Below are 27548 nucleotides of genomic sequence, written 5' to 3' on the forward strand. Positions count from 1 at the left end.
CCCCACTCCAATGGAATTTATTTATTTATCCACAGTGGAACAGAAGACTGAGGAAGTCCCACATCAGACTATGTCATACCCTGTAGCTACGGCATGTATCTGAGAGGTCAGTTCAGATCTCAGTTCAGAACCTTTTTGCCCTTCAGGTGGAGTGGGATTTGAACCAGCCTTCCCACATCTTAGGTAAGTGCCCTAACCAAAGTTATGAGTTTTCATTCGTCCTTGCCCTGGGCTGTTTTTGTAAGTTTGTCTACTGAAGCCCAATCTGGTATGCAAGTCTGTCTTTCCCCGGCTCATGCATTATTTTGGGATTTAGGCAGCTGGACGCCTGGTGTGGGGTTGCAATGCACATGCTTATAGGCAGAAATTTAGGCTCTTTTACTGCAAAATTTTAGGCACTGCGCAAGTTTAGATGCCTATAGTGTCTGAGGGCAGCTGAGCTGGGGATTTGTGAATCTCAGAGGTGCCAAATTCTGGGATTTAGGGTCCCTAAAATGGCCCTTGAATGTTTAAATCCTTTTGTGAATCTAGCCCTCAGTGTATACTGCTGCAGTCATCATAAGTAACATTTACTTTTGAAGCCTTTTGATAGCACAGTTAGAGATTTTCAAAGGGCTTAAAATGAATGGGAATCTGGTGTCCAAGTCCCTTAGCTGGTCTTGAAAATCTCAACCATATTTTTATCAGTTTTTCTATCAATTTTTAAGGGCTTGATTCCTCCACCACCATAAACTGAACCTTACGGGGCAGGTGGTCCCATTCACTTACCATTCAGATGGGCGGCAGAATTGGATCTTAGAACAATTTACTGATTGCAAAAAGTGCCAGGCTAAAGAGCCCTGGAGAATGAAGTGCTCCAGCCATAAAACAGGCACTGCAGAAGTAGTGGGAGTGCACTCTCATTCCTACTGCCCAGGTAGTCCGTTTCAAACCTGGTGGCTAGAAAGATTACATCTAAGGCTACAAGTCCAATCAATTCTTTGCCAACTGAGAGACTGCCAACAAAGATATCAGTTAAAGGTAGTGGTGGCAGTTTTTGCAATGTCCATAAGAAAATGGAGTGAGACCACTAACAAAACTGGGTGAAGCACAGAGGTTTCAGCTCAGGTGCCTGGAGCTTTGTTTTGAATTTCATGTTCATTTGTACCCGAAACCTCAAACTCTACTCTGCCCAAATTGCAGTTTTTCATAGATTCATCCTGAAACTGTCTGCCTCCTTTGCACCCAGGAGTTCACAGTGGCGAATCTGGGCTGAGTTTTTGGTACGTAACAAAACATGGAACCCTAGCAAATGTCATTAAAAGCAGTTCACACAGCTTTACGGCCAAGTCATTTCACACAGGCCACTAACTAGCAAGCAGATGGTAATAACATTTGCTCTCTACTGACATAGGCTAGATTTGAAGCAGTGTCCCAGAAGTGAAAAGCTCTTATCTTATTACCAATTCCCTGAGCCATCCAATCCTCCTTAAGAGCCCTGGTTTCTACTCTGATGAGCATTGCAGCATCTGTTTTTGTTAACTAGTTGCTCTGGGGAGGGAGCTCTCACTCAATTGTATTTCAAGAAGAGCTTTACAATAATTCACCTGACTATTAATGATTTGAGAAAACAACACTGGGCATTTAATTGCCAGCACTCCCATCTCATCCCTCTACAAAAAGAGTGTAAAAACTAAAAGTAATAGCCACTCTGTGATATGAGACATTCTAGTTCAGACAGATAATGTGATTTCTAATTCAATTAATAAATAACATGTGAGACACTCAACTGAAATCAGTCTATCACTGTATTTATTGTATCTCTAATTTATCCACCATCTCCAGCTACTTACTCAGCTCCACAGCCAGCACAGTGATATTGTGCCAAGAAATATCTTCCCGGTCAAGGGGTCTTGCCGTCATCAGTGCTCCTGTTGCCATGTCGACGTAAAAGAACCTCCCGGGGTCACTACTTCTATCGATTGAATATCTGAAAAGTACATATTAAAAATATTATGCAACTGTTGTGGAAACTTTGTGCTACAGCCACTAAAGTACCTCACCAACTATCATACAGAATGTAACTGCATTCATCTAGGACCTACTCATGTTCCCATTGACTTAAGTAGGTAAGGACTGGAGCCTTCACAAACTGATAAGTGGTTCAGTGTTGGCATCCTTGCACAGGGAACACTAATAGTTTGAAGCTGGAGGATGGGAAAATATAAAGGAAAAGCCTGAGTGTAATGCTCAGTTCACCACAGAATAAGGCCTGATCTACAGTTGAAAGCTGTCCTGGCTAACTATTCGTTAGGGGTGGGATTCCATTACTGAGATAGTTATGCCAGTACAACCCCTGCAGTTATACCACTATAAAGGCTCCTTATACTGGTATAGTTATTCCCTTTCCGGAACAGGAATAAGCTATACTGGTATAAAGCTAGAAAGCACTTTTATATCAATATAAATGTATCCATGCAACAGGGGATTGTACTGTTTTGACTATACCCCTATAGAAGAGTGATACAACTTCCTAGTGTAGACAAGGCCTAAATATTAAAAATGCTTGTCTGACAGCATGTTAGTTTGGATGTCAGGAACAAGCACTGGCATGTGTCTCTCAGGGGGGAGCAGAGTTCTCTGACACTACCCATTTTGGCATTTTTAAAAATTCATATATTTGATCCATAATTATCCCCCTTCATGAAATACAGGGAGAATCCTTCTTATGACTATCATGTATTTACCAGAAGAGGAACTTTTGGCATTTCTCTGCACGCTCAAAACTCTCAGCTGTCAATGGGAATGTAGGATGCAGAAGGAAGTAAGGATTGGGCCCTTCATTTAGCTATAGATGCTATGCTCATTCATATAAAAATAACTTCAGCTTGAGCATATTAGGGGCTAGAAAGGCAGCATAGGAAGCCCTTTCCCCTCCGCAGTGCTCCTAGGCAGAGGCAGTCATATTACTTCAATCCTTGTTCTACGTGAGTAGAGGCTACAGACTAAAGTGGCCATTAGCACTAAATACTCTGGGAGGGGAAGTGTCTGTATGGGCTCGTAGCATGGCCAATGCTTTTCAGACTCAGTTCCCAGGTAAGTGGCAGGAGCCTGGTGCTGGCAGAACACAAGCTACCCCATGTGTGAAGCTGTAGCAAGAGTTCCCAGTGCACCTGGAGGTACTATGGCTGTTCTTGACCTATACATGTCATGCAGCCAGCCACCACTGTTGAGGCAGTTCATCTGCCCCCTCAACGCCTTCTGGCTCTGAGAGTCTTCAATGAGCTCATAATGTATAATCCTTTTTTGGCTCCTATTTGCATTAATGATATTCTGCAGTGGTGCATTCCACACATTCATTATATGTTGTGGAAAAGAGGGAACATCGTGCCATTTGGAAGCAAAAACCACTTTCTCTGCAGTATTATGATGCTTTTCTATAGATGATAAATACATTTAATTTTCACACTAAATTAAAGACTAGAACAAACTGCTTGTTTCTCTTTCGTGGCGAGGTTGGTGAGGTGTAATGATTTGCAGGTTGCAAATGCTGAATGGGCCTCAAAATGCAGTAGCTTACTATACAGACTGTAATGTGCACTGATTGATAGCTGTGGTAGATTATTTAAGATAGGCACTATCACAAGGATAACACCAATCCAAGCACCATTGTGCTTAGATCAGAGGTTCTCAACTTTTTTTTCCTGGGATCTCTTTTGAAAATATTTCAGGCTGTGATGATCCCGCCCGCCACCTGCCCCCCCAAAAAGTGACGACCTCCTACCCCATATCATGCTACCCTTATTTCTGCACTGCTGCTGGCACCGGCACTGCCTTCAGAGCTGGGCCCCCGGCCAGCAGCTGCTGCTCTCCACTCTGCCTTCTCAGCAGGGTGACTGGAGAGCAGTGGCTGCAGGCCCACAGCTCTGAAGGCAGTGCAGAAATAAGGGTAGCAATACCACCCCTCCCCCCACAATAGGCTTGCGACGACCCCAGTTTGAGGAATGCTGGCTTAGATTATAGTTCAGACCCATTTCCACCACTGTTGGCCCAATCTATAGTGCTCTCATTGAACTGAATATGAGTTCAGGAACAACAGAACATCAACTGAAGCAGAATCAGGACCATTATTCTGAAGTTTTTTTCCTGGTTTGCAATCAGCACAACAAACATGCAAGATTGATTTTAAGACCGCATACAGCTGTACAGCATTTGGAATACAAAATACTGTAAAGCTATGCATACTGGGAAAACATAGGATTTTTTTCTCAGAAAAATGAGAGAAGAGAAAAAAGGGTATTTTTCCTATTTTAAATAGAGATTTTTGAGTTATTAGATTTATTACAGAAATCACCACGAGGGTTGCTATATTTTTCTATAATAATCATTCCTATATGAGGTGTATAAAAAGAATTTTCATGACAGTTTAAGGCCAGCTAGTATCTAAAATTGAATATGGCCTTGTGATTTCTAGTACAGCATTAATCAATGATGTCATGCAGCACAGGTGGAGACTTTGTACTGAATTCTCCAAACACTATCTCCTATTAATAACTAGTCTTCCACGCTCACTTCCATTGTACTGTTTAGATAATCTTCCTTAGTCGCTCAGCAGTAATCATGCCATATTTCCAGCAATCAGAGTCTCACAGAAACTGGGCATAAGAGGATTTCAGTGTTCCCTTGTGTTTAGTCAGCCCTTCTAAAACACGTTCTAGCTCTTTAAACTTATTTTCAAATTTGGGAAAAAGTCACTTTTGATTAAAAAAAAATTTTTTTTTTGGATTACATTATTTTCTGGTGGAATCTGCATTCTTCCTCCTTCAAATTTTGCACTATTACAGCCTGACTTTCCCCAACCTTGCACCTTGTACAGTCTTTACACCAGTAGAAAGTGAATGCAAAGACAATGTAAAACACTATTCTGATGTTGCTTTCATTAGGCTTAGTGACTTAGCTGAAAAGTCCTGGAAAAGACTCAAAATTATAGTGAAAATATGAACACATCTACCTTCTGTGTCTACGGATTTTTTTTCACAAATGCACACACACTTGTTTTCACTGCAAAGTTGCAAAGTGTGGATGATACCAGAAGATGATTAAAATGAGGCAGAGAAAGCGGAATGACGTAGTTTGATTGATACCGAAGGAAAGACATAAAACAGTGTGATGAGAAGCACAGCGCAGAATAAAGGATAGTTTCATAACCTAAGTAGGAGGTAGAAACATTTGACATGATGTACAGGAGAAGGAAAGAATACATCTAAGAGAGAGCACTTCTAGGAGAAAATGGTGTGCTAAGCAGAACAGGCTTTGTGTCTGTTCAGGTTTCCATCTGAAGCCCATAAAGCCACATATACAGGATTTCACTGTCCTTTCAAAAATCCTAACAACTCAGCATCTTGCGTTATTGCTGTGCTCCTCTGTACAAATCCTGAAGCCAGGCAGCTGAGAAGGTGAACTTGCACAGAGGGAGGGAAACAACATGGGCAACAACTTTCATAGCTCAGAGAAACTTATAAGTGTTATCCTCTGGAGTACGGACCAGGTCTATGCAGTGAACTGGGAACATTATGTAAGTTTCAATACTTATCACATGAGATGGCCTCAAAGAATGCTGGTCTTTTCTGGTAAGACTTGGCTGCCACTCTAGAAACGAGAGATATGATCATGCAGATCATTCTTTTGATTCCTTGCTGAGTTGTAGACATGAAACTCTCATGACTATGAATGTAGTTTACCTTCCTTTATTCCTGTTGGGAATATCTAGCTAAGCAGTTTCAATGTCACAATATATAATTTACTGGTTCATGCATATGTTATTAGTATGCACTTTATCTATTACAAATGTATTTGTGTATCTGAGTTGTTGACAAAGATAGGTGGCATGTAACAAATGTGCTTTGAAACAGAAGAGGAGAGAAAGAAGACAGTTGATTACCTACAACACAATATGGGGGACAGATCTGCAATGGAGGTACCATTTTCTTCAGCTTACACCAGCTGAGAATCTGGCCTAAGACATACAGTCTCTGGGTAACAAGGAAAGAACAAAAACTATGAAAAACCTGATTGAATTGTTGGTCACATCAGGGTCCCTGGCAGAAATAATTTGTATGGTGGTTCCAATCTCCACATCCTCAGGCACTTCCACAAAGTAGAAACTAGGCTCAAACACTGGTGGCTCGTCCACATCCTCCACGCTGATGTGTACAGTTGTGGTGTCTCGGAAGGGGCCCAGGTTCAGGAAACGCATTTCAAGGTGGGTATTGGTGCCCTCTATTTTTAAAGTGTAGCTTTTCTTGCTCTCAAAACTCAAGGGCTGAGGAAGAGAAAGGGATTGTGTTGTTAAGCCAGTGGAATTAATTGCGTTAGACTGCAGCCTTCTGTTTGCCTGAAATAAACGATTCTCCCCTTTTATACTGTATCTCCGTGTCTTTCTACAGATTTATCTCCATCACACGGTCAGTCTTTATGCCAGATACAGTGTCTAAATACCTTTAGTTGGAAATAAATCCTGAAGTGGAAAATACATCAGGAACATTCTGTATTGAATGTGTATCTTCACACAATAAAAATAACTAAAAACCCAAGAACTAAAGTGATGAAAGGAAGGGAACTGTTTGAAACAATTGCGAATCCTTCAGCCAGTCAAGTGCTATCCATAAGTATAGTGGAAGCAAATGTGTCTGCAAAGTTATAGTTAAAAGTTACGGTGGACCCTGCTGCAAATTTAATTTTCTACAGTTTTAATAACTAACTGTTCACATACCCTTAACAAATAGGGAGTTTTTACTGTGGAAAACAGCATAGTTGAATTCCCTTAATTGGTGCAGATCCTGATCAGAGCAAACTTTTTGCCTGTTAAGCAACTGCCCAGTTCTCAGAGGCATACAGTGTTGTGTAAAAATCATGGATTTTATGGTTTTTAGCATGGTATTTCGCAACCCTAGAACCATGAAGCTGCCTTGCACAGAGCAGATCATTAACCCACTTAATTCTCTACTGAGGTGGAGCTGACTAAGGCTTATACAGGACCATAGCCATTCCCAACCTATTAGAGCCCTATTGACCTTCACACTTTGTCATTCTTTTCTTTTTGAACAGTCAGAATTAAAAAGGGGGAATTAGATGGGTAGTGGAGTTGAGAGAGGGCTGGCTGGCAGGACAATTGGGAAGCAGGCCTGGGTGTTTTCCAGTGGAGTGCTAAAGGAAGATGAAGGAGAGAGTCAATGGTGGTGGTTATGTGGGAGGGCACAGCATAGATGGCAGAGGTTCTCCCCAACCCGCAGGCAGCAGAGATCATTATGCACCCCCATCACAAGGTGGAAGTCAGTAATTTGCTGTACTTGCTACCCTCTCCTGAGCCATTATGTGGCAGCAAAACTAGCTACCCTCTCCCACGAGAGGAGTCAGATCCAGGGCTCCACTTTCCAGATGAGAAGAAGACAGCTCCACATACTTAGATATAGAATAATAGAATATTAGAGTTGGAAGGGACCTCAGGAGGTCATCTAGTCCAACCCCCTGCCCATTAAAGCTTGTAAAGTGCTTTGAAGTCTTTGGATGGAAGGTGCTATAGAAATACAAAGTATTGCATGTGTAGACTCAAGCGATGCACTAGCAAACTAGGAGGAGGTAGGATAGGGAAGGAGCGGTCAACAGTGTAGAAGGTAAGTAGCTGGAGAGAAGCTGTTCCCCGAAGTGTCATGGAACTAGCTCCAGAAGTCCTGCAAACACTGTGATCTTACATTAGTGAATCCTACTCATGAAACAGTGACAAACATTCCTAAACCCTGTCCAACCTACTGTCTCCACCATGGCTACCGCTGGGGTAGTGAAGTCCACCTATAACATTTGTCAGAATGACAAGGCTCAGTAAAGGACCTAAACACTGCGAGTACCGAATACCTGGGCGTGAGGGACAAGGACCAGAAATGGGAGCCAGGTCTGCCTTGCAGCAGTGAGAGTGTAATGTTTGTCAACAGGATCTTTACTACATTTGCAAATACATTTACACAATATTGTAGAGTCATTACAGTCTAGCAATTACATATTATGAACTGTAGAAATAGCAGCAAAATGTATTTACATGACCAAGGAACAACTATTGTCCATCTGGTAAAGAATGTGTTATTCAAATCTGTCAAAATACACAGTTAGGTAAGAGATCATATCCCTGGTTCCCTGTGTAACTAATATTCAACTAAAAATACTGCAAATGGACTAAAAGGCCGAGTTATAAAAAGAATAGTTAAACCATAGACGCACATAGTAACTATAAAAACAGCTACCGTAGTAAAGGACTTGTGACAATATCCATCAATATCCTGGACAAACCTTACTGAATTAAATTAAAGTATTTTAGGAAATCATTGTATTAAAAAAGCAAGGACTAATGTAAACACCAGGAAGCATTTAGTGCTTCAAAGGACTCCTTTAAAAACAATGGACCAGACAAGACCAAACTTTTAGTTGAGTGGCGTTCCTAGGAAATACTTGGGAAGAAAGGGGCTGCATTTTCTGGCTGATCACCTATTCATGGTCACTTCAAAGGCCCAAACTGGATAAAGGAGGACTCATCATGAAGCAAAATAGTTCTGACCAAAAGCTGTTATGAGCTTGTGGCCACAGAAAGAACCCTTGTGTGGGGTTTGAAGGACTAATCACCAACCAGAGCCTTTGTTGGAGTTTGGAGCATGATCTCGGATAAGGTTCTTAGCATGTGTGTAGGTTCTTTTAATCTGTTGTCTCTGTAGTGCTTTTACCCTATGAATAAAAGCTCTTGCTTACAAAGGGCTGGGTGGTAACTTATAACTGTTGGCAATTATACTGTTACAAGTTTGACAAGGAAGCAAAAGTGTAGATGCTGGTCATTTAGGCAGTCTGCTTTGCTGGGGGACAGGACAGTATAGTCAGGGGACTGTGCAGCTTGGAAATACCTCAGTCAGGAATGGGAGAGATGTATGCCTCTGTTCAAGAGAGTTGACAGGTGAGGGGCTGGGAGTCTAGAGTGGCTGTCCTTGCTGGACCAGGAGAGGGAATACAGGTGCAGTCACCTTGAACTGTGACAGGGCTAGCCATTTAAAGTGTGCAAGTTAAAAAAGAGCATGATTTGGGTGAACTTAGCTTCCTTCTCTCTAAACCCCGGAATTGTGCAAATTCAGCAGCCTTGGTTCATGGGGATTCATACATCCTGAATTAGCTTTGAGGTTAGAGCTGGACCCCTCAATACTGACCCTGGCTCTCAAACATTTCCACTGCAAGTCTTCAACACCTTGGTCTCTCATTATGCCTCTGTTCCACCAGTTTGTTCAAACCTGAGTCTCTCTCTCTTTTCAACATCGCTCTCTCACTCAGGGCATGGCCTATTGTACCTAGAGAGGGACACTGCCCTCGCCCTCCCTCACGTTCCTTCAGTCACCTCCTGGGTGTGGGAAATGTTGCAGCTCAGATCCAAGAGGCAGGTGGGTGAGACAGTATGAGGCAGCCAGCACTGAATGCTGTCTTCCACCTCCTTCCCCCCCACCCTCTGTCCACAGTGGCTGCAGTATGAGGCACAGGGAGAGGCGAGAGTTAGTCTGAGCAGCTGGAAGAAGGGGAGGACCCAGGTCCTGAGGCTCTATGCACCAGGTCTCTTTTTGCAGGGTAGACGTACCTTAAGTGACATTTTAGCTGGGATGAGGGACAGAGCAAAGGCTAGGGCAAATGTCTGACTGCTATCTATGATGAATGACACTTGACAGGCATGGCTCATTGAAGGCTCTAGCACCCTGCAGGATTGAGTCCTGTGGATTTGGAGATAACCAGACTTTAAAACCCCTGGTTTTAGTCTCATCTATAATTGAGAACTCTAATTTTCTAGCCTTACTTTTGGTTTCAGCTAGATGAGTGACCTTGTTTTAAATAGCTATTTTAATTCTGCAATCTGTCTATTAGCGCAAGCAAAGAAAATTGTGGAAATTTTAAAAGTGATCTCATTCTTGTTTTTTTAAAGGAGCAGACCCTTTATTTTCAATTTTTCTGCAGAATTTCTTTTCTTTTTTCATTTCTGAAATTAGTCATTTTCAAAAATTAGCTTATTAACAAAGTGAAACATTTTGATTTTGAATCCCACCATACAACTAAGTTGATCAATCAAAATTGACAATGCAAAAGGCAGTACAAGGAACAACAAACAGGCTTTGACTTTCATCCAAAGTTGCCGGATCGGTTTAAAGAAAGCAACTGGTTTGTAAAAATTTTTAATTCAGAAAAATGCTTTTTTCAATTTAAAAATATTTTTTTGTTTGAAAAATGTTGACTCGCTCCATTGTCTATTTATTTAATGCTGCTCATCACTGTTGTATCAAGTAGCAAATTACTTCGGGTCTGGTCACACAGACCAGCAAAACTCTGATCAAAATCAATGATAATTTTGCCAAGTAAAGGGCTAAGTAAGGACTGTAGGATTTTGCCCTTTTCTCAGTTCATATGAATCATCTAGTTTTCAGTGAAGATCTAGGGACAGATCCTCAGCCACTGAAAGTTACTGTAGTGCCATTGAAATCAATTTGCACCAGCTGAAGATCTGGCATCACCACTTTTATTAGGGATGGACAAATATAAATAAGGAACCATACAAATTTTCCCTACAAAAACTCTAACCAGACCTGCTCCAAATATTTTTAGAGGGTCAAAAACATTTTGGTAAACTTTCCCTTCCACACATTTTTTATTTTCATGCTCTTCTGTACTTCCTAGTTCTTTATGAGATAAGCTGAAGAGCTGAGGGAGAGTGAAAGATGTATTTTGTGCATAGTATTGTCAGCAGGACTAGAAGCAGGAAGCCCCAGAAAGAATGTCTGTTCTAACATGATTTCCAGCCCAGTTTTACAGATCGAAGAAGTTCAGGTAGTTCAGATACATTTTAGAACATTTGTGAATTTATCTGGACTGAACTTGCACTCCAGACTATTTGGATTAAATAGCAGCGACAGGTAAATCTCAGCTGGGTTGATGCACAAGGGGTTTAAGTGACTTGCTCAGTGTCTCTGCATGTGTCAATGGCTGTCTGAATTACAACAGATTAGGATTTTCATAGCTCCCAATCCTTTGCCCGAGAGACTAGACTCATTGGCCGCATTAAATTACTATTTAATTGACTCCAAAGTTCAGGTTGCACTACAAGTGTGTTAGCCTTTGAGTCTGTTAATAGTGTGACAGGAAAACTAAATCCTTTTTTATTTATATAGACTGACTATATTCTTTTTGATTGAGATGGGTCCAAAACAAAAATCAGAGAGCTGCATTCTGGGTACAAACTTTGTATTCTGCAATGATCAGAAACAAAACCCACAGAGTTCACTACTTCTGCAGCTTGAGGGTTTGAAATCTGGATCTGAATGAGAACTTTTCCAAAGTCTGAAGTGTGGCTATAAACAAATTAATAATCTTATAAAATGCCATAGGCACAGTCACAGTTTTACAAACATAAACCTCTGGTTGCCTAGAATAAGCTGTACCAGTCTGTGTTGGTGTTAGATATTCTTCTCATTTGGTATGTTCTACTTTTTATAGTACTGCATCCATCCATCCATCCATCCATCTTTTATAGTACTGCATATCTATGTATGTTAAAATCTAACACAAATGTAATATAACCAAAGAAAAGCCCCCCACATTTTAACTTCAATGAGAGCTATTCCTTTTTGTCAATAAATGAGTGAGAAATGTGCATTAAAGCCTCAATTCAGCATCCATCCTTGTCTACCAAAAATATATGCTTAACTTCAAGTTAAGTACATGCTTATTAATTCATTGGGATTTAAGCACATGCCTAAAGTTATTCACTTGCTCAAGTGCTTTGTAGGATGGGGGCGAAGGTCAACACATGCTTAAATACTTTGCCGAATCTTGGCCTAAAGACCTAGAGGATCAAATCCATCCTGTGTCACTCTATTTTACTGAATGATTTTGGCCCAGGCTATTTAAATAGAGAATGTATTTCATTATGTGTGCACTAGATATGCATAGGAAAAGGTATAACAACAGCATCATAATCTAGAAAGAGTTCAACTGCTAACATTTATATAAAATTATAGAATAAATGTCCTTGTAGGAGATAACTTGAACAAAATACTATATTCCTTTCTGTGTAGCCTGTACTATTCTGTACCAATTTCACAGCTGCCATTTTAAAGCAGAGCTTCTTCTAGCCTAATTAGCATTTATGGATCTTCAAGCAGCAATTAAAAAAACTGCCTGTTTTTATAGGTTTATAAATAATTCTTTGGCTTACTTTATTATTGTTTATGGGACACCAGCATGAAAAATGTCTACAGTTCAAATGCAAATATTGATCAGATCACTCGCACTGTTGTGTAATCAAGCTACAAAGGTTATTTAAATGGATAAATAGTGAACTGGGACATTTCTCTGGTGGGAAAAGACATATTTATGTACTTTTATGGTGGCACTGTACCCTCTTTTTAAGGTTGTTCCTGGGAATATAGCCTGTTTTCCTATTTTAGTTAAAGAAATGGCCTTTCATAACAAGAAAGAAGTTATTGTCATGTAATGGGAACCAAGTTACAGTAGCCACAACACAATATCGCACACATAAAATGTAACCGGAACTGTTGTTTGTATAAATGGATATGAAAAGAAAACTTACTACCTTTCTCACAGTTATGATGCCAACTTGATAATTAGGATCAGTGTTAATGTCAAAGACATCCACTCCGTCTCCATCCACAAAGCTGTATTTCATTTCAGCATTAATGCCTTCATCCAGGTCTTTAGCAACAACACGTCCCACAGTGGAGCTGACTGGAGCAGACTCCAGCACAGTCATCTGATAATGTTCTGGCAAAAGAAGTGGAGGGGGAGGGGGGAAAAACATGACTGGAACAAAAACTGTACAGGAATTCAGAGGACTGGCCACAGTCAATAAATCCAGCAGTCTGAGGAGAGGTCCAGTTTAGGGTGCTTTTTTCCAGGCTGAAAAGCAAAGGGTCATCTGCATTTAGGAAGCCATCACTAATTTGGATTTGCCTTGCTGAGTTTCAGTAAACTGCCTCTTAGGGGCATATTTAAGTGATTCTGATCAAAACACCTGTGCTTCCAAAGGCACCTCAAAATGCAATGAGAGCAGAATTAGTGCATAACTGATTTGCTTTACCAAAAGGCCTGGGGGAAAGAGAGAACTGCAATTTAATAAAGTGGGTTTTTAAAAAAAAAAAAAACAAAAAAACCAAGAACTGTGCTTATGATATTACCTGCCACCCTGGCTCAGTTCCATGTTTGAACAATCTCTCTTAACTATGCCGTTTATTTAACTCCACTCTAAAGAAGAGCATTGATGATTGGGCCTGATGCCATTTATTACCATTTTTTGTACTCCATTGGATTGACATCAAGTCTCTCCAATTGACGTTGTTTTAAAAATAGAAATGGCATTGATAACATGCAGCAAGTCAGACTTGATTAAAAAGGGGAAGAGGAGGAAGAAAATAAAAAGCAATATGCAATGATGTTTTTACTGCTGGGTGCTCTCAGCTGAGTGTGGTTTTAGCAAAGCAGGCTATGTAAAGGGATGGAGAAAAGGAACAGACAAAAGTGTTGACAATATTAAAAATAACTAGAGGATCTGTATCAAGAATATATGGGCATTGCTCAAGACCACTGAAGTTAAAGGGAGTCTTTCTATTGACTTCAATGGACTTTGCTTAAGATCAGGCCATTAGCAGATGCATTTAGAGGAGGACATAATGGACCAAATCTTGCTTTGAGTTACACTAGTGTAAATCCAAACTAACTTTTCTGAAATCATAAATTACTCCAGGTTTACACTGGAGTAACTCAGAGCATCATTTGCCTTAGATTTTAACTATATTTTGGTGATTTCAGTTGAACTTTTACTGGAACTGTCTGCATGCAAATCCTCCATATTATTCAACAGACTCTCCCATAAAGAGGAGAGGCTAAACTGAATGACTGAATTAAATACCTTTCTCTTTCCCCTCCCCTTTGAGGCAAACATCCTTCCATGGTAAGGATGAGAAAACAAACAAAGCAGTATGTGGAAATCCACTTGCGAAAGCCTGCAGTATCTGATCTAGGGATAAAGAAATGCCCTTAGTTTCCTAAATTTAAAAAGAAAAAACAAAACCATAAATATTGAAAATAATTTGGTAAAAAGGAGGTCAGGAGTACAGTTATTTGAGAATTTTTTATTTTTGGGCTTGGAAAATGTCAGTTCATTTAAACCAAAGGTGTTGGCAGCAAAGGGTCAGTTTTGACAAATATTCTGACATTTCAAAATTTTTCAAAAAAAAGTTTTCAATTTGAAAAAAAAACTTTTTATTTAGAAATTGTAGTTAATTTACACTAAAAAGATTTTAAAATGTCAAAATTGAAACACGTTTTGAAATTATTGAAACAATAATAAGATCTGATATTTGTTTTGGAGGATCAGTTTTCAGAAATGTTTTGAGATTTTGACTTTTCATCCTGTTTCGAGACAGTAAAAAATTTAAAAAATGCTCCCCGGGGTGGAGGGGGTGTGGGGAGGGGGATTGTTTTGCACCCAACTCTAGTCATGGATTGATTCAATTTGAGAAGGTCAAAGTAAGTGCAGATATTTATCTTACAAGTATTTCATCCCTTCTTCCCTCTTTAGTAACATCATAATGCAGCTGATACTCACTCTGTGGAAATCTGGGTGGGTTGTCATTGACATCAGAGAGGGTGATGTTCACTGTGGTTGTCCCCGCTAATCCTCCCAGCTGTCCACCCATATCCTTGGCCTGGATAATCACTTCATAATAGTCTTTTGCTTCTCTGTCCATGTTCATTAGAGCTGTCCTAATTAAGCCTGTAAGATTTTTTTCCCCAAAAAAGGTTTTAGGGCACAAAAGAAATTCAGTTTAAGCAAGACACAAAACAAGACAGAGCTGGTTTTAATAATAATAAAAAAGATTGCTCCTAATTTAAAGGAATGGGACCAGACTCTGTTCTCAGGTACACCAGTGTAGATCTAAAGCAGTGGTTCTCAACCTATTTACCATCATGGGCCACATATGCAGCTCTCTATGTATTAGGTGGGCTTCTGCCACACAATATATATATACTACCTGCATGGCCCTGAAGATGTCACACGGACAGCAGCTGTGAGCTAGCCGCAGATTGAGAACAACTGATCTAGAGTGATTCAAATGAAGCCAATGGAGTTAAATCACATCAATTCCAGTGTACATGAGAGCAGAATTTGGCTTTCTATCTCCATTTTGTCTCCTATGGATATTTTAATAAGAAAGACTGGTAGTTTATTTTTTAATTTACATCTCTGGGTTGGGAGCACAGTAATTGCTATTGGTAATCATACAAACATCCACAGTTGAATGCAGTCTATTTTCTTTTATGGTAACATTACTGAAAAAGAACATGAGGTGGCAGCAACACTTCTGCAAAGAGCCATCCGATGCAATTACTGCCTTTGCTGACTCACTGAAGAAGACTGTTGCTTTTGGTTGTACAAGCAGGAACTCACAAGGCTATAGCTCTCTGGACTTTTAGATTATGCTTCCTTATCTCTTTTCTGTCTCCTGCCTCAGGGATTCTGGTAGTGTAACAGACCTCTTCTTTAGGCCCTCCTCATCCCTACCTCAGCACTCCTCCAGCCCTCTCTATTCTATTTTAAGGCTTTAGGTCTATTGGATGTTTTTTCTCCTTTCTTTTTTTACATTTGACTGCCCTTGCTGAATTCTACCATTCCAATCACTATGTTCAATAAAGCTGAGAAATGATGGCAGACTTTTAGTGGTTATTTTTAGCAGGCATACAATGGAGGGAGCTTTGCAAAACAGCAGTAAAATGATACTGCAGTGGCAATCATCATCCTATATACGAAGAAAAAATAGGGACTAATGCAAACAATTCACAAGTGCACTGTTTAAATGTTGCCACCTGTAGTTTTTATGAGCCTGATTCTGCAAGAAGTTGAGCACTGCCCATTAAGTGCTGTGGATCCTCATTTCCCACTGGGATGCGAAAGTGCTTAGGATCTTTGCAAAATGGGCCCTCTGTGTGTTAATATTTTATAGACTGTGTCCCTTCTCTGCCCCTTAATACAGCAAATGTCCTCACTTTGCCCTCTTGGAAATCCTTAAGTATCCAAAACAATAATGATTAAGGGCTTACTTGTGCTATGGTTTATAACCTGAATACTAAATAAATAGCTCTCTTTTGTATAATAGGGCTCAGGAAAGAAAAAAACATATCTACGTTTCTTCTTGGATAATGGGTGTATTTCACACACTGATAATTTTTAAAAGTGAATTATATGGTATTTCTTTTTATTTTGTTCCCCTAGGATTTAACGATAAATATCTTCTCATGAGTTTTTGACCTTAACGCTACATTTGGCCCCTGGCAGCTGTCAAAAAAATGTAAGATTCCTCCTAGGACACAGACATTATATGTGTATGTGTGTGTCATATGCAGTGTTCTGTGTATAAACCTATGGCTATTAATAAATATGCCCTTGGGTAGGACTACTCCAGCTAATTGCATTTGTCTGCTTGTACTTTCTTACCACCATTGGTATATAGATTGTTTTTACACCCGGATCTGTGAACAACCAGATCTGCTGAAGACTTAATTGAAATGATACCTTACAAGAATAATAGCAGCACAAAATAAACCCAACTCCACTAATGCAGAATTTTGTAATTCAGATGAATATGCTACTGCAGAGAGCATCTTGCTCTGAAGTGCTCTATTGCAATGATGCCTACCCTGCAACATAAAACGGTTATATCCTGGCTCTTATATATAGAAATAAGACTTGGGTAGTGGGTTTTGTCTTTTAACCTTCTTTTGCCCTGGTAGTTTTGCTCTCCTGTGTCCATCTGATGTTCAATACTCACTGGGTGTTTTCTTGAGGAAGAATGTGGTCCATAGTGAATGGAAGCTAGAAGTCATACTTTTTGGCTGAAATAAAATACCTGTTCTGGAGTCCACAGAGAAATATGGTTGCCCCTGAAGAATACTGTAGACCACCCTGGCACTGTTCCCATAGGTTGGGTCATCAGCATCTGTTGCTGTCACCTGGATAACTGAGGTGCCTGAAAAAAAACAGAGCAGACTTTTATTAAATTCATAGCTTGGAAGAAAGAACACAGTTTTAAGCAGTTTTAATGCATAACACATGTTTTGTTATACTGGATCTCATAGATTACAAGACCAGAAGGGACCATAGTGAAATCTTAGTGTGACCTCTTGTATAACACAGGCCATAGAACTTCCCCAAAGTAATTCCTAGAGTTCATCTTTGACAAAAACACCCAATCTTGATTTAAAAATGGTCAGTGATGGAGAATCCACCATGAGCCTTGGTAAACTATTCCAATGGTTAATTAACCTCACTGTTAAAAATGTATGACTTATTTCCAGTCTGAATTTGTCAAGCTTCAACTTCCAACCACTGGATCATGTTATACCTTTCTCTAGATTGAAGAGCCCATTATTAAATATTTGTTCCCCATATACATACTTATAAACTGCAATCAAGTCACTCATTATCCTTCTCTTTGTTAAAATAAATAGATTGAGCTCCTTGAGTCAATCACTTTAAGGCACGTCTCCTAATTCTTTAATCATTCTCGTGGCTTTTCTCTGAACTCTCTCCAATTTTTCAATATCCTTCTTGAATTATGGACACCAGAACTGGATACAGTATTTCAACAGTGGTCATACCACTACCCAATACAGAAGTTAAATAACTTAAATAGTTATAGTTAATAACTTATTAACTAAATATAATCATAAATAACTTAAAAAATTAAATAACTTCTGTACTCAAGATTCCCCTGTTTATGCATTCCAGGATCACATTAGCTCGTTTGGCCGCAGTGTCACATTGGAAGCTCACGTTCAGCAATTATCTTTCCCCAAATCTTTTTCAGAGTCATTGCTTCCCAGGATAGAGTCACCCATCCTGTAAATATGGCCTGCATTCTTTGTTCCTAGATGTACACATTTACATTTAGCCATATTAAAATGCACCCAGTTTTCCAAGCCACTCAGATTGCTCTGAATCAGTGACCTATCCTCTTCATTATTTCCCACTACTTCATATTTTTTGCCATCTACAAACTTTATCAGTTATACTTTTATGTTTTCTTCCAGGTCACTGATTAAAAACTGTTAAATAGTGTAAGGCCAAGAACCAATCTCTGCAGGACCCCACTGGAAACAAATTTGTTTGATGATGATTCTCCACTTACAATGACATTTTTAGACCTATCAATTAGTCAGTTTTTTAATCCATTTAATGTGTGCCATCTTAATTTTATATCATTGTAGTCTTTTAAACAAACTATTGTGTGGTAGCATGACAAATGACTTACAGAAATCTAAGTATATTATGTCAACATTATCATCTTTATCAACCAAACTTGTAATCTCATCAAAAAAGATATCAAGTTTGTTTGATAGGATATATTTTCCATGTATCCATACTGATTTGCATTAATTTTATTACCCTCCTTTAATTCTTTATTAATTGAGTCCCATATCAGCTGCTCCACTGTCCTGCCCAGGATTGATGTCAGATTGACAGATCTGTAATTACCCAGGTCATCCTGTTTATCCTTTTAAAAAATTGGCACATTAGCTTTCTTCTGGTACTTCTCCAGTGGTCCAAGACTTATTGCAAAGTCAGATTAACTGTCCATCAAACGCCTCAGCCAGCTTTTTAAAAACTCCTTGATGCAAGTTATTTGGATGTGCTGATTTAAAAATGTCTAACTTTAGTAGATTTTGTTTAACATCTCCAGAGATACTAGTGGAATGGAGAGAGTGTTATCACCACCATATGATGAGACTATATTATCTGATTTTCCCCAAATATAGAACAGAAATATTTATTGAACACTTTTGCCTTTTCTGCATTATTGATAATTCTACCATTTCCTTCAAGTAATGGATCAATACCATCCTCAGAATTCTTTTTGTTCCTAATACATTAAAAAAATTCCTTCTTACTGTCCTTATCTCTGCTGGCCATGGAATTTTCCTTGTGTCCCTTTGCTTCCCTTAAACATTTTCTACAATTCCTAACTTCCTCATTCTTCCGTTTGCCTTCCAATATATTCCTTTTTGGTCCCGAAACGGAGCTTAGTGGACTCAAAGACCTGCATTTTATGCTGTTAGAAAGGGTGGGATCAAGGAAGAATTTATTGGATTTCTTTTTTTTTTTTTTTTTTGCAGTGCAGCCAGAATGCAAACAGTAGCGTTCCTGAGCAAGCCAGGAAAACACCTTTCTATGTAAAGTGGTCCTTTTCCTTCATTTCATTTTCCCCATTCCTCCATTTGCTTACCTCAGAAGTTGGGTGTCTTTGTGGGTTATAATTATTAAAAACAGAGACATGATGGAACATGATTCGTTCTGATATTTTTTCTGTGAGTTCTTCCTCCTGAAGTCAGCAGACAGTGCTGTAGGAATGAATCTAACCATCTACCTAATGTTCCAAAATCAGAAACTGATTCTTGGACATTATCAGATAAAAGCCAGAAAATAAATTGTGAATCCAAACATCTGTAAATTTTAGAAAACTTCAGATCCTGATTTCACTTTTATGGCTTCACCTTATCTCCAGCTTTATATCTAAATTATTGATGTGACACTGACGCATGTCTGTAAGCACACACCACATGATTTATCTTGCACTATTTCTTTGTCAGAATTATGCAACCACAAAACAATTGTTTCTTCAAAGAAGTGAAAAATTGACAAAATTGGAAAAAATATTTTGCATGTTTACTAGAAGTTTTACATGGAGAGGTATTTTCTTGGCTTGCTCAGGTCCCAGGAGGGCTCATGTTTGCATTCTGACTGTATTGCAAAAAACACCCCCAAAACCCCAATAAATTCTTCTTGGATCCTACCCTTTCTAACAGCATAAAACACAGGTCAGATCTTTGGGTCCATTGAGCTAAGCTCGGTGCAGGACCAGAAAGGAATGGGGGTCAAAGGTGGCTTAAAGCCAACTTTGCACACCTTCAATCTTAAGGACAGATCCAGGTATAAGCTGGATCAGGTTCAGAGGTGAACCTTCACTGGCTGATAGTGGGTGCCCAAGAGGCCTTTACAATGTGCCCTTCCCTGGCCCGTCTTTCCCCTGACATGCCAATATGCCATGTGGGGCCAGCAACTGGTGATGTAAACCAAGTACACTTGCTCTTCTGCAGCCAGAGATGTTCTAGGGAAGATTTTCCCCATGCTTCAGAGCCAAGGACCCAAAGTAGAGGCCAAGGAGTTGGGTAATTTGTAATTTGTTCATAACGAAAATTATGTTCTTAAATCCACCTTACCTACTGGTGACATTTCTGGAACTGAGGCTACATAAGGTCCATCCAGGAACTTGGGTTCATTGTCATTGATGTCTTGGATTTTGATGATGAACTCTGATTCTGGTTCCATTGGCCTGCCTGACCGTCTGTCCAGGGCCTGAGCCCTGAGGGTATACTGGGACCTCTCCTCGCGGTCCAATCTCTGAATGGCGTGAATGTCCCCAGTGGTATCATCGATTGTAAATACAATGCCAGCTCCTTCTCCTGAGAGAATATACTTGATTGATCCATCTCCCCTGTCCATATCAGAATGGAGCTGCAAAAAGTAACACGATCTACTCAGAACATGAGCATTGAGCGTATGTGGTGAACACAGCTTTGAAAATTAGTTTACAGAACATTTTGGTTGCACTACTGGGATTCATCCACTCGTTTTAGAAACATTTTTCTTTTTTCTTTGTTGTTTAATATAGAAGGATGCAAATAATTCATATAGCAGAAGTGCAAAGTTGAGCTTATCCTTCCCCTCTCCTCCCAACTTCCACCTCCAAAACTGTACTGTGGAAAAAGGAGGAGGCAACCAAACAAGAATGCTCTTGGGGCTGGATTCAAAACTCACAGGAGTCTTTGAGTGTCTTTCTGTTGACTTTAATGGGCTTCAGATAAGGCCCATAATCCATTAACAATTGAGAAAAGATGAGGACAAAAAAAAAATGCAGAATAACTACACTTTCTAAGGAGGATTAAAAGGAATAGGAAGGGCTCTTACAGAATATACCACTGGCAAAAGAGTACTGGACTAGAGAGAAAATACAGTAAGGGCTTGTCTGTACAGAAAGTTACTGTGCAGCAAACTCGTGTGTGAATCTATAGTGCACCAACTTGCTATGCAGTAACGTCCCATGTGGACACTTCTACAGTGCAGTGAAAGTATGTCAAGCCACACTCTGGGATTTTCAGTGTGCTGTAGCAGTGCTCACGTGGGATGTCATAGCACAGCTAGCTGGTGAGCTATAGAGTGGCTTGCTGTGCAGTAACTTGCCATGTAGACAAGCCCTCAGTCAACTAGTGAATGCAGTGTGGAATGGAATGAATGAACGACTACTCAATTGCTGTAATGTAGAACTCCTTTAAAAAATTGTGTCCAACAACAAAAATAAAGTTGGACAGTTAGTTAATAAGCCAGGTGGTATAAAGTAGTTATTATGAAAGTTGTTTGCAGTATTGTAGCCATGTTAATCCCAGGATATGAGACAGACAAGGTAGGCTAGGTAATATATTTTAATGGACAAAATCTCTGTTGGTGAAAGAGACAAACTTTCAAGCTCCACAGAGCTCTACTTGTCTCTTTCATAGCAGAAGTTTGTCCAATAAAAGTTACCCACTTCGTCTCTATTATTAAAGAGCAGGTAAGGCAAGTAACTTGGCACATTTGAGTACATACAAGCCAGCCTGTGGGTTTTAAATGCATCCCAGGATTTTAGCAAATGAATTTACTGCATGAGTGATAAATCGTTCTAAGAAGTTGTGGATAACTGGGGACATAACCAAATATAGAAAAAAAGTAAATATTGTACTAATTATCTTCAAAAACAAGTACAAGAATCACCCTGGTAATTACCATTCTGCTAAACATCTAACTTTAGTGAAATATTAGAACAAATATGAGGATCAAACAAAGCCCCTAATTTCAATTTAAGCACATAGTTAAATGCTTTGCTGGATGGGGCCTTATGGCCTGATCCAATGCTTGCTGAAATCAGAGAAACATGTTAGATCAGACCCTAAGCATTTGGAAGATGACAGAACCATGAACAACAATCAGAATGGATTTATAAAGAATAGCTTTTGTGTATCAAGCTTGATTGCTTTTTTGATATATTTGCTATGTTGGTGGATGAATAAACAATGATGGGCATAATAGGCCAGCTTCAGCAAAGTAGTTAGCATTTTCTTAACTTTACACATGTATAAATATTTTGATGAGGAGGGTTGCTTATGCAGGGCCAGCCCTAAACCAAATAGAGTCTCAGGCGAGGAGTATGTTTGGTGACCCCCCCAGCTGCATTTGTTAAACTTTTGAATACTTTATTTTTTATTGCATTTGTAGCGCATTTCATGACTTGGATGCACGATTTGCATACATGATTTATGCCTGTTATATAAGATGATATATTTGCATGCTATGATCTGTAAATCTGTATTTATTCATGCCATACATAAGCAAATAAAAGAAAATGTTTCCTTATGGAAACTTTTTGATTTTAAGAATAAGTGAAATGTACTAACGTCAAGAAATTGAACTGTGCACCAACAGTGGGTAGACCAGTATTAAATAGTGGTGACAGCTTTAGAATGTTAACCTATTAACATTATAGGAGATTTGAGGAAAATGTAGTTCTCAGAAAGTCTGGAAAGTTCCATGAGATTCTACAAAGGTCCAGAACGTTTTAGGAGGTTAGTGAAAAATGAATCCACATATGGAATGCCTGAAACATTTTACTTCAAATATTCTATTTTCCCTTTTGTTGCTAACAACAAAAACAGCACCCCAAGCCTGGCACCCCCTAAGCCCGGCACTCCAGGTTGTTGCCTGGGTTGCCTGCCCCTAAATCCGGTCCTGTGCTTAAGTGCCTCACTGAACTGGGACTTCTATGGGCCAGATCCTTATCTAGTGTAAGTCACTATGGCCCCATTGACTTCAGCTGAGGCATGTCAATTTGCACTCAGCTGTGGATCTAGCCCTATGAGTCTATGAGTTTTTGGAAGCTATTTTAATCCCTAATTTGTCAGAGCACCACGTGTGACCTATGGAAATCTTGGGCCTACCCTTATAGAATTCAGTGGATGTTTCACATTAATTTAGATGAGAACCAGATTGTGCTCTGATTCAGCAAAGCTGCAACAGCCATTGAAGTGAAGTACCCTCACAAACCTGGTAGATCTCTATTTAGCTAATCTATATATATTCTAAACAATCACTAGCATTTCCTTTAAAGGAGGTTGAAATTATATTGTTGAGCCAATAGATTTATTTTATAATCAAATCCACATCACAATGTGAAAAATATGTATTAAAAATATGTAGCTTCTATTTCTTTTAAAAATAGATCCTGTGACCCCTTAAAAAATACCCAACCCTTCTGTTGGCTAATCATGCTGGTTTTTAAAAGTTACAGCTGGAGCCTCTTTTTATCACACTCTGATATGGCTGAAAAAACTAAAGGTACAGATGGTGACAGTGAACTTGTCCGATAATTGATATTTCATTTAGCTACTTTGCTGCTTGTCTCTGTTATGGCTACTGTGAAATCAGACAGTGTTCTCTGGAACTTTGACATTTCATTGGAACATTAGCATTTCATAGCTGATGCATCAGTTAAATGGGGGAAGAATAGGAGAACCAACTACATTCAGCATCAGCAAAGCAATCAAATTCAGATGACTGTTACCAGTATTAAGTCACACAGATGCCAAACTGCAAATTAGCATAGCTTTAGAAAATGGTTTCTTGTGATTAATTTTAAAAAAGACAATGGTTATCACCATTTGCCCTATGCACACATGAATCAGAGAATATCAGTCTAGGAGCTCGTAAACCGGACTTTTTCAGAAGGACACTATAATAAATTTTGATTCAGAACTACTTAGCCATTTCGTACTCTTGTAGAGTTTTGGTATTATGTGCCAATGAGTGAGCACGACCTCTTGGGTAGGTGTAGCTGTAGCTGTCATATTTGATTGGGGAATTAATGCTAAGGCAGAGAAAAAGAGATGTTTCTGGTGCATTAATGAGAAACTCTTCATTAAATAGTAAATAAAATAAAATATAGGAAGTTGCACTGAAATGTTCAAGAGCCAAATTCACTGCTAAATTATATCCTCTGTACACAATCCTGTTAAAAATCAATGGGATCACTCAGGATGTAAATTTGGCCAATTAATAACAATTTTAGGATAACAGAGGGTCTCTGTCTTACTCTGCAGTTGTGTGTTTAGAGTACTGTGTCCCAATCAGGCTAGCTGTTAGGCTGCAAAACTGTTGTTAGCATTATGTATCACATATCCTATTGTTTCCAGACAGAGCATAAAAGGAAGAACATAAAAGTGAATTGTGTGTGTTGGGAGGGAGAGCTGGAAGGAAAGGGGGAAGGATCTGAGATTTCTTCTGCAATGCGTTTTGCATTTCGAAAGTAAAGGTTTTATCATTCCAGGCTGTACTAAATCTAATAGATTTCATCATTTGCAGAGACTGGAACTCACATCATTGCGGTGACAGACCAAATCCTCTGACACTGTACTTTTACAAATAGGTGTGTACAGTGTAGCAGTTACCGTACTGGAAAGGAAATCCAGTTTTAAGTTGGCACGGTGCTGTGGCTACTGCAGCATCCTGCTGCCATGTGGCAGGCTTGGAGCTGGGAGGAAATTATTTGGATTTTTCTCTGCACAGTAAAAGATGAGCTACTGGAGAGACGAAGCAGGTGGCCCCTGAGAAAGCATTAACCATATCAGTCTGAGAAGCTTCCTTACAGCAGAATGGTAAAACCTACTGTGAAGCTCATTTATGTCTGATATACATAGCCCTGCATAAGGGGCAGTGAAAAATCACCCCAGGAAGTATTTCAGGGAGGGATCTGTGCCTCAGGGAATGCAGCATGTGCTCCACTAACTCGGACATGGCCCAATCTCCTCCCTGCTCCTTCCATCCCTTTGGGGAGGCTAGTGTCTGCGTAGGCTCTGTACGGGAGGTAATTGTGCTGCATTAATGCACAGGGGCACAAAATGGGAGGTGTCTTGTGGCCTCCCCACTCCCTTGCACATTTATTCAGCTGCCAGGCACAAATATGCCTGTTAATCTCTAAAACAGCGGTGAGGAGGGGTGTTACGTGTAAAGAACCAGAGTTCAAACGCTGGAGCACTCTAGGCTGCTGGATGAAGTCAGAAAATGCCTGACACTGACAATTAGTTTCTGTCTCCCTAACTTATCACATCAGCCACTCACCTCTACAGGACTTTAACTTTAATGGGAGTCGTGTAGCTAACACACCATGTAACACTTTGAATGACAACTTCAAGCATCAAAGAAAAGCAAGCATTATGCTGACTAAAACCCTGGAAAATATTTTCCTTTTCCCTGCCGAAAAGATACTTTCTCTATATTTCTCAGGTAACTATGACACATTTTCCATAAGAGACCAGATCCACAGCCTAGGTTAAGTCCTCTTGGTGCTGCTCCAGTGAAAAAAGGGGACTAGAATGCTGCTCTAAGGCAGCAGCAAGGGATTTCCCTGTTACAGGGGAACACTTTATGGTGTAAAGCCAATATAATTGGCTTTTTGTTATCTTTCTTCCCCCTTCCACCAGGGAGGGAGCATTGACAAAACACGTGCACTTCAGCAATTCCCGGCCACCAGAATGATCCACAGGGGGCTATTGTGGCTGGCATAAATTAGAGCAGCCCTGTGTCTGCTGTGAGTTGTGACAAAGGCAGGTCCTGGCATCAGGGCACATGGAAATGTGGCTTAGAATAATTTTTGCCATGCTTTCCTCAGCTGTGCTGAGTGGGATTTTGTCTGCAGTTTTTAAAATTTAAGTTTTGACATGATTATACAATCCGGCCCCAAAAAAGATCAACCAGTTTTATATATTCATTTAAATCCAAATTCTGCTCCAAGTACATGGTGCAGATTTGAAATAACTTCAGTGTTACACCGATGTAACTGAAAAAACCTGCCCCTTAAACAAAGATTTGTGAAGGAATTAAATATTAACTCCCTTCACTCAAAAAGAAATGGAGACAAAGAATGGAAAAGTTAGGCAGTGTGATGAATCTCAAATGGTAGGTAGAAATATTATATTAGATTACATTATATTTTTTACCCACAGCATCAGGTTTGAGGACTCATTTACACCAGTGCCAATCAGGAGTAACACCACTGAAATCAATGGGAGTCTATTTGGTGTGCTAGTCACACAGTTGTAAATCAGGAATAACTCCACTGAAGTCAGTGGGATTACTTTGATTTTACACTAGTGTAATTGAGAGCCCTAGTGATAAATCAATTCAAAAGCAGGCCCTTGGACTTCTGATATTTTGTTTCCTAAGATACAGGACTTAGAAGAAAAGAATGAAGAGATGTATGATTTTAACCAGGGTCCTAACATAGCATGTCAAAACCTGATGATGTGGGTAAAAACCATGATGTAATCTAATGTAATCTTTCTACCTACCTGCTTACCCATCTATTAATCTATCCAATTTATCTGTAGTTATACTGTGCTCATCACTACAGCATCTGATCCTGATTTGTGGAAACTATAACTGTATTGTTCAAGCTATAATTACAACTGCAATCAACGGCTGGAAGCAAAGCAAGTTGCTGAAACTTCTGAACAGCAGGGTCAAAATGATTTAATCTATCTCACAGTCTTGATAAGCAATGGGAAAATGGAACAGAGAGGGCGGGTCACAGTGAGTGATTGAAAACATCATGGGCTTGATTCTCCATTAGCCTCTTCCTTCTGTAGCTATTTGCACCACTGTGAAGAGTGCAAAATACTACCAGTTGGATTTGATAGCATTTTACATCTGCTTTGCACTGGCTTTCTACTGGTGTAACAGTCTACACAAGGAGCAGGTTTATGGACGATCAGGCCCCATGTCTTTGAATTGAAGGACCTGCTCTTACACTGGTATAAATCAGGCATTAGCTGCATTTAAATCAATAGAATTACACTGTAATAAATCTGGTGTAAAGGAGAGGAGATTCAGACCCTAGAAGGTTACAGAAAATCATTTGAAGTCTTGCTTTTCAAAAGCCACTGGTTACTCTTATTTAATTGTAATTTTAGCTTTAACACCAGATTTGATCACAGACAGAAGCATGATCACAAGCCCTCTCTTTCTTCCCTAATACTCATATGTCAATTTAACTTTGCTTGCCTTGACACTGTGATGGTCCCTAGAAAGACTGTTGCAGATTTTCTAAGGCTGCCTCAATTCCAACTGATAATTGTTACAGAGGATCTTTCTGAAATAGGCAAATATATTGACAGCTTCTTGAAGCAGACATTCTTCCCAGTTCAAGGTGACACCAGTTGAAAGCTCTCAGGAACTGAAATAATTAGACGTGGATAGATTCACTGCCAGAAGGAAGGTAAGAAGACCTACTTGGGGAAACTTCACATTTTGCCATCTCTCTCTCTCTCTCTCTCTCTCTCTCTCGCTC

At 39.6% G+C, this 27548-nt stretch overlaps 1 protein-coding gene and 1 long non-coding RNA gene across 3 annotated transcripts in view; one reads left to right on the forward strand and one right to left on the reverse strand.

Annotated features, from left to right (window-relative positions):
• The window catches only part of CDH20 (cadherin 20), a 302650-nt gene that overhangs the window by 21902 nt on the left and 253200 nt on the right, over window positions 1–27548 (reverse strand). The window contains exons 3-8 of one of the 2 annotated variants that reach the window (XM_067567940.1): window positions 20338–20632; window positions 16968–17087; window positions 14669–14836; window positions 12638–12825; window positions 6048–6301; window positions 1833–1969 (exon numbers count right to left, since the gene is read on the reverse strand). In XM_067567940.1, the coding sequence (XP_067424041.1) occupies window positions 1833–1969; window positions 6048–6301; window positions 12638–12825; window positions 14669–14836; window positions 16968–17087; window positions 20338–20632 (1162 nt within the window). Of the gene's footprint in view, window positions 1–1832; window positions 1970–6047; window positions 6302–12637; window positions 12826–14668; window positions 14837–16967; window positions 17088–20337; window positions 20633–27548 lie in introns of those variants that run through there. The other variant, XM_067567941.1, reaches the window with a different exon arrangement.
• Window positions 50–1971, forward strand: LOC137166293 (uncharacterized). Its single transcript, XR_010923634.1, has 3 exons — window positions 50–183; window positions 1183–1262; window positions 1825–1971. It is a non-coding gene; the product is annotated as an uncharacterized lncRNA (long non-coding RNA).

Source organism: Emydura macquarii, unplaced genomic scaffold (genome assembly GCF_026122565.2).
Source record: "Emydura macquarii macquarii isolate MOO-44397 ecotype Brisbane River unplaced genomic scaffold, CSIRO-AGI_Emac_v2 contig_2825, whole genome shotgun sequence".
NCBI lineage: Eukaryota > Metazoa > Chordata > Testudines > Chelidae > Emydura > Emydura macquarii.